This window comes from Littorina saxatilis, linkage group LG7 (genome assembly GCF_037325665.1).
Source record: "Littorina saxatilis isolate snail1 linkage group LG7, US_GU_Lsax_2.0, whole genome shotgun sequence".
Taxonomy (NCBI): Eukaryota; Metazoa; Mollusca; class Gastropoda; order Littorinimorpha; family Littorinidae; genus Littorina; species Littorina saxatilis.
The window spans coordinates 49,652,852-49,660,933 of record NC_090251.1 but is presented as its reverse complement, the minus strand read 5'-3'; the positions used below and the strand labels follow the sequence as shown (position 1 = coordinate 49,660,933).

General features: G+C 42.8%; 1 protein-coding gene across 1 annotated transcript; it reads right to left on the bottom strand.

Annotated features, from left to right (window-relative positions):
- Positions 1-483: 483 nt before the first annotated feature.
- LOC138970223 (transcription factor SPT20 homolog) lies at positions 484-6,302 on the bottom strand. The gene is made up of 5 exons (XM_070342719.1): positions 6,284-6,302; positions 5,089-5,267; positions 2,044-2,474; positions 1,486-1,573; positions 484-1,074 (listed from the first exon to the last, which is right to left on the bottom strand). The coding sequence occupies exons 1-5, from the start codon at positions 6,300-6,302 to the stop codon at positions 484-486; spliced, it is 1,308 nt and encodes a 435-aa protein (XP_070198820.1).
- Positions 6,303-8,082: the final 1,780 nt, after the last annotated feature.

Genomic DNA, 8,082 nt, shown 5'->3' with positions numbered 1-8,082 from the left:
AAGAGCCAGTACAAAATGCTGCAGAAAAAATGTAAACAGGTTTTCTGCAGTAAAACAACAGCACCGTTTTACTGCAGCATTCTTGATTTCAATTTTAATGCAGTAAAATGTTTTGCTGAAGAAAAAAAACGCTGCTTCGGCGAAAGATGACATTATGCAGAAATGCTGCAGAAAAGAACGGTTTTTCTCCAGCATTTTTCTTTTCTGCAGAATAACTGAATAAAGTCATAATCCGCCAAGGATATGACTGCTGGTTTGTTGATTTGTCGACGTTTGCTGGAAGTTGCTTCCGGTCTGGTGATTGGTGGCTTGCTGTTGAAAATTACTACCAGCTTGTTGGTTATTGGTTTCTTGCTGTTTGGCCGACGTTTGCTGGAAGTTGCCACGAGTTTGTTGATTATTGGTCGTTTGTTGTTGGGAATTGCTGCCGCCTTGATTGCCGGTCGTTTGTTGGGAAGTGCCCCCAGCTTGCTGGCTACTTACTTACTGTTGAACGTTGCTTCCTACCTGTTGGTTGGTGGTCTGCTGCACGAAGTTAGACCCTTGTTGCTGATTGGTGGCTGCTTGCTGAATGGCGAACATGTTTTGTTGAACTTGTTGCGGGCCTTGCATCTGAATTTGGAGCTCCTGCAGCGTCTGTTGCTGCTGGAGGAACGTCTGAGGCCGCTGCTGCAGTGACAGTTGCTGATAGCTGTTGCTGAGTTGCGCTGCCGTGTTCTGCTTTTGGGGTTGTTGTTGTTGCTGGATATTAGTCTGCGGATTCTGCTGCAGTGTTAGTTGCTGGTTGCTGCTGGTGAGTTTCCCTGTTGTGCCCGGCGTTTGGAACTGTTGCTGGGGTGGCGTCATCTGCTGCTTTGTGGCTGACTGTTTCTGTCCTGGCTGCTGTTGGTTTCCGAGCATGGCCTGGAGCTGCTCCTGCTGGTTTTGTGGACCTTGGAGAAGACTCTGTGCCGGGTTTGCCTGCGTCTGAGGTCCCTGTAGAAAGGTCTGGACCTGCTGCTGCTGGCTGGCTGGACCCTGTGGGACCCCCTGTACTGGGGACTGGTTCTGCGCGCTCTGCAGCAGGGTTTGGACCTGGAAGGATACCGTAGTGAAGCGAGATATCTTTGTTTTGTTATTGTTTAAAGAACTCCTGGACCCAATCCTTATTTGCGCTGCACAACATGCAGTAGTATATAACTCTCAAACCCGAATAGCATAAAAAACCTGTTTTGCTTTGTTGATCTCAGTTGCATGTAGGCTGCTTCAACCCTTTCTGTTTTGCCTCTTTCTTTTTGTTTTCTTTTTTTGTTTGTTTTGTTGTTGTTGGCGGGGAGCATCCTTCTTCTGAATAGCCTAATTAGTAGGGCCAAGCGACATACAAAATCAACATCCAACCATCTAACTTAATTGAAGCGGGTAATTTAGAGGGCGAAAACAATTTCCAGCCTCAAAACATCATGCCAATATACATGCTACCGGAACTAATAACCTCAATTTATTTGCCTGTTTACGCAGTTTTTGTTGTTGTTGCTGCGCGTTGAAATGTTTGAAAGTGGATGCCTCCTCACCTTTTGTGAAGGGAATGAGATTTCTGAAAGTTATAACATTAATGTGAGAGGCAACGTGAGAAAGAGTCATACAACTAAAACAAGAAGGGAATGTGAGAGCACACTCCAAATTGAAGTGTACCATTTTTAAATTGTTTTTGCCATGTGTGCTGCTTTCGCTGGTAGAATTATATAGCAGTTCACACAGAGTTCACAACTAGTTACAAAAAGTGTGATCAAAAGTGGAACACTGCAGTTTACAGTGCACTATCGTTTAAAATGTCGATGATTATTTTTAAGGAGAATATAATATGTGCATGTTTTAAAATGTGTCTAGCAGAAAACCAACGTCATTAACTCATTGTCTCCCAGGTACGGATATATCCGTACCCACTCATATGGCTCTATCTGATCAGACTGTTAGCTTCAGTCGCTTCCTGTAACGTCCATCTAACGCCTGCATTCCAGCGTGTTGATACACAGTTACTACACAGTTACAACAATTCAGAGTGACCTGCTGCAGCACAGCTGGTCTCCGCTGAAAAAATACTCGGTCAGATCAACATAGGTGGGGTAGAAAGTGTTAACCAGTGTCGTCTGTTGATCCTGAGGGCCTTGAGGCCTTGTCTGCACTGGGCTCTGGCTGTTGGGCGATATCAGCAAGCTCTGAACTTGCTGCTGCTGGTCGCTGGGACCTTGGGGCACACTCTGAACAGGCTGCTGGTTCTCCTGGCCCTTCAGCACGTTCTGCACCTGCTGTTCCTGGTTGGGCAAGTTCTGGACGAGGTTGTGCACTTTGGTTTGTTGATTCTGTGGTCCCTGCAGAACGTTTTGTGTCTGACTTGTCTGCTGTTGTTGTTCTTCTTCTTCTTGGTTTGTACTAATCTGGCTGGCAGGGGCTATGAAGAAGCGTTGGTGCTGTGTGTCTGGCTCCGGTTTGTTTTGCTGTTTGGAAATAAGAACAGGCTGCAAAGCAATCGGCGTGGGTTCAATCCCCTCGTTCGGCGTGGGATTTATTTCCCAGAGTCAACTTTGTGCAGACTCTCTTCGATGTCCGAACACCCCCGTGTGCACGCATGCGCACAATAAAGAACCTAAGTTCACAGCGAAAGTCTCAGGGCTTGTAAAACATGAGTTCAAGCGTGCAGAGAAAAACACCACAAAAAATGGGTAGCGCCGTTTACTGTATGGCAGCTCGCTTTCCCCAGGGAGAAAGCAGCCCGAATTTCCATGAGGGTAACCTCACAGGACTATATTAATCTTATTCTTATTCTTATCATATGAACCAAGTAACCCACTACCCGATCGAAACAGTTGCAAAGTAGGAAAAATAAACATGTAACTGTTAAATTCGTATTACATATGAACCAAGTAACCCACCGACCGACCGACTCACTGGCCAATCATAAACAGCAGTTGCTCGAGTCATTAATGTCCTAATTTCTCCCCCTTTTCATTTTGTTAATGTAACCGTGTGCCAATTTACTTTACTCTTTCTTACCGAGCTCAAACACTCAAGCAAACGACACAAGTTATATTACCAGGTTCTTTTATTCCATACGATGAAATGGGGAATGTGTGGGATAACGGGGGTTTACTTTCAAATACAAAACTTTCAATGTATTACTATAGGACTAAACAACTCCCCCCCCCAAAAAAAAACGCTCTCAACTCTTCACCCTAAAACTACATTCTAAATTCTCCCTCTAAAGCTACCCTTTAAAAACACACTAAATCCTTCCCCCAAACTACACTCTACTCTAAATCCTCACTCTCAACTTTAATCCAAAAAAACCACAATGAGACTCTAATCTAAAACAAACGAAATCTAAAAAAACAACCTAAAAACAATTCTTCAAAAAAAAAAACCAAATCTACAAAAACTCTAACAAAACCTGACCAAAATCCCTCCACTAAAACTAACTGCACTTCACTAACGAAACCTAGTCTACGAAAACAAATCTACACCCCACTAAAAAAGAAAAGACCTGAATCTAACTACACCCCTCTAGAAAGAACCCCGTCGCACGCTCCGCCATCCTGCAAACCACAGGATTATGCAAAAACTATGCAAATTTTAGAATCGGCTCTTCCGCGAGACCAATTCAATAACAAGTCGCGTAAGGCGAAAATACAACATTTAGTCAAGTAGCTGTCGAACTCACAAAATGAAACTGAACGCAATGCCATTTTTCAGCAAGACCGTATACTCGTAGCATCGTCAGTCCACCGCTCATGGCAAAGGCAGTGAAATTGACAAGAAGAGCGGGGTAGTAGTTGCGCTAAGAAGGATAGCACGCTTTTCTGTACCTCTCTTTGTTTTAACTTTCTGAGCGTGTTATTAATCCAAACATATCATATCTATATGTTTTTGGAATCAGGAACCGACAAGGAATAAGATGAAAGTGTTGTTAAATTGATTTCGAAAATTTAATTTTGATAATAATTTTTATATATTTAATTGTCAGAGCTTGTTTTTAATCCAAATATAACATATTTATATGTTTTTGGAATAAAAAAATGATGGAGAATAAGATGAACGTAAATTTGGATCGTTTTATAAATTTTTATTTTTTTTTACAATTTTCAGATTTTTAATGACCAAAGTCATCAATTAATTTTTAAGCCACCAAGCTGAAATACAATACCGAAGTCCGGGCTTCGTCGAAGATTACTTGACCAAAATTTCAACCAATTTGGTTGAACAATGAGGGCGTGACAGTGCCGCCTCAACTTTCACGAAAAGCCGGATATGACGTCATCAAAGACATTTATCAAAAAAATGAAAACAAATATTCGGGGATTTCATACTCAGGAACTCTCATGTCAAATTTCATAAAGATCGGTCCAGTAGTTTAGTCTGAATCGCTCTACACACACACACAGACACACACACGCACATACACCACGACCCTCGTTTCGATTCCCCCTCGATGTTAAAACATTTAGTCAAAACTTGACTAAATGTAAAAACGAAACACAGTCTCGGAAACCTTAATGGATCCCCGATAGTACAGGTTTAAATCCTCGATAGCACAGAGGTACCACGAGTTCACACGGATGCACAACAGTGCATGTGTACCGTAACTGTCGTTCCCAAGCTCACATCAACAAAGAAGACAAGTCGCGTAGAGCGATATAAAGACCAATATGTCCAGGGCTGTTCAAATATTTTGAGTAAATACAAAACACAGAAACAAACAAAGACAAAATCAAAGCAGAGAAACTACTGGCGTAAAGCGATATTAAAACATTTAATCAATATATCGGCTTGAAACTAAAACATTTGATTTTAAGGGCTTTACACGCAATGTTGATAGCTTGTAAGAAACACAAATTGATCAAAATGTCAGGCGGTAGGCTCGACTGACTGCAAGTTTATCTTCTGGTAGTTTACTGTTATAAAAAAATAACAGAAAAAAGTTACTGCAATCCCCGGGTAAGCATATTTTACCGATGTTTAAGTTTTGTTGTTATCGCAAAAAAAGCAAATCCCTTGTTTTCTGGGTAATAACATATGTGTACAATAGTGTGGACATGCTACCGGTATTTCTCTTACCCGCGTTTGCTGTTGAATGCTGGATTCTCTGTCAGCGCTCTGGCGTAATATGGCCGCCATGTTAGCTGGGTTCCCTGTGTAGAACCCCAGTCGTTGTGACAAGTCCCCGGGGTTCCCGTGGACTGCAGGAGCCCCCTGAGGAGCCTGGATACTGCTGTCGCCAGAATTGACCTGTGATGCTGTTTGGAAGAGCTGTACCTGACCATGAGCTTCAAAGACAAAAAATGAAATAAAATAAATAAATCAAAATAAAATAAAAACACCAGCGATTGTGTAAGACTGCGATGTATCTAATGTGTCGTGTTGTCATGTGCACACTGATAGGTTACGGTCAATATTATCTAAAAATGAATGGTCAGTGAGTCGAGCAGTGAGCTTGTGTGTCAGTCAGATACTGAAATCCAAAAACAAATCGACTGCCAACGTTCCAAAATTTAGAAATAATTTGATATATCGATATATCTGTGAACGTTTTGTTTTGTTTTGTCAATAATTAAACGTTCCAACAATTTACTTTTCTTGTTTTTTGATTCTGTCAGTCAGATAGTCAATCTATCAGTCAGCAGACTTGTTTACCTCCCCCCCCCCCCCAATGGAAATCAGGAATGCAACTGGCACTTTTCAGTAAGTTGAGATATCTTTCAGTAATCTTTCAACCATAAACCAGGTCGAAAACGATTAAACGACACGTTTGAACGCGCGCTACCATGCAAAACAAGTACACAATTGATGATAACCATGGTTAACAGTATTGTACTACACACACACACACACAAACCCACAACACCTGATATATAATAATGCGAGTTAAAAAAAAAAAACAGTATTCAGCAGGGGCGGAGCAAGAAAGCCAGAGGGGGGGATACAACATGGGGTCCAGGGCTCGGGGGGTCTGGGGGGCGATGCCCCCCTGAAACGGAAGAACTGTAGCTATCTTATAACCAATTTGTGGCTTATCCTTGATTTTAAACATGATCAACTGGCAATTTATCTTCATTGATATCTGCTCCCGACAACAACACACAATTCACAGACAAAAAATGTTTTTAGGTTTTTTTCACAGACAGAATTTTTTTTTTTTAAGGGCTGGGGGGGGGGGGGGGGGGGGGGGGCAGAACCCCAGTAACACTCCCCCCCCCCTAATCCGCCCCTGGACTATTTACAGTCAAGATGCATGTGAAACAAACCACCTTACATTCTGTCACATCAGACATCCTGCATTAAAACCAGTCATAACAACACTCTTCAGAAGCTACCTTTAAATTTAGAGGACCGATTCGTTTATTTCATTTAAACATTTTCTTTTAAGTTTTTCGATGCAAAGAACTGTGATCTTTGCTATATTGGAGAAATATTAATGGATATCAGTTTTAGACTCAGAAAGACTGCGCACGTCACTGATGAGCGCGACCATAGACCTACATCTATGTCTGGTGCGACTGACCGTACGTAGCGAGAGATCGGTTCGCAGATCTGAGAGATTCTGTCGAAGTAGAGACCTCGGTCAAATAAACTCGATGCGAAGCAGGCTCATGTTTTGCCAAACATAATTTGGTGTTTTTGTTGTTTCCATGTTCATTTGTGTACTGCATTTTGTTAAACTAATGCTGCGTCTAACCTAGGGACACGTCGTGACGTGACTCGTGACTGGCTAGCTTTGTTGTTGCACTGATCTCAATTCGATCACCAAAATACATGTGATTCGCTCTTCTTAGATTTCGCCAGACACCGCCACTTGACGTGATAGTTTTGCCGATATTTCTGTACAACTTTGGCTTTTTTGGTTGGCATTTCGTCCCCACAGAGATCGGCCTTTACACTTCGGACCAATGTCGATCGCAAAACCGCGCGGAATCCGACAAATACCTTGCTGCGCACATGCGCAGACAAGGCTGTTCTGGTCAGCCTTGAAATCACAGTCCTGGTGACTACCACAATTTCGACTTCGAATTTTCGCGCACGGAAAAGGTTCTCTCGACCAGAATTTCCGGAATTTTCGGTAGATTTCCGTAATACCGGAATTACGACCCCAAATCTGTAATAATTCCGGACAATCCGGGAGGGTAAACAGGTCTGAGTCAGTCAGTCAGTCAGTAAACCAGCCAGTTGAGTCAGTCGCTTAGTGGGGTTCGTGTTATGACTATTTTGTACAGTCCTATTTGTTCTTAGTATTATTTTGGTGTCATTCGTTAGCGTTTGTGTAGAATTGTGTCTTCGTGTTTGTCCATTCTTGTGTTTGTAAGTTCCTTCATGCCCGGAGCTCTCATGGTGACCTTGGTCTCATTGTTCCTGTTCCATCCTTCCCTGAATAGTACTTCTGCTGTCAGTCTTCAACGTGTGACGTTCTGGGGGGTCGACGGAGGGACGTGGTGGCGGTCTGCTCTCTGGAGGGGACGCTCACTCAGTCTGGCTCCGCGACTAAGCAGTCAATGTCGTTAGTAGGGGGCATAGTAGGTAGTGGGTTGAGTCCGTTAGCTCGGGATACAGACCCACTACTGAACACCGTCGAAATGACTCAGCAGAAGTGCAGGGTCAACTTCCGAGGGTAGCCTACCGCAACGACCCGACTTCCCTCCCTGGAGCGTCTGTAAAATCGACAGGTCTGGCAGCGGAACGAAATTCAGATGTGGATGGAGCAGCGAATGCAGGGACGGGGCGGCGTGAGAGTACACCGGAACAAGGAACAGGTGTAGGGGAGAAAAAAAAGAAAAGAAAAGTTCCTCCTCACCCTATGAGCTTATGGTTGTTTAAAGCTGTGGTTTTTTTTTTAATGGATAATGCAAGAATGTGGATTGTTAAAGGTATTTACTTCATTTCCATTGCTCTGCAGGCTATTAATGACTACTGTGCGTAGTTATTTTGCTTTCCCCGTTTCTTCCAGACATACATCTTTTTCTCATTTATGATAATGGCCGTCTGACATCATATTTGATTAAAGTTGGACACATGAAACACAGAAAAAAAGAAAATAAGAAACAAGTACCTGCTATGAGA

Excerpts from the sequence above, each read along its gene's own strand:
- LOC138970223 (XM_070342719.1), bottom strand. Across the intron at positions 2,475-5,088 it reads GCATTCAACAGCAAACGCGG|CAAAACAAACCGGAGCCAGA; the intron begins GTAAGAGAAATA and ends ATTTCCAAACAG. Across the intron at positions 1,075-1,485 it reads AACAAAAACTGCGTAAACAG|GTCCAAACCCTGCTGCAGAG; the intron begins GCAAATAAATTG and ends GTATCCTTCCAG.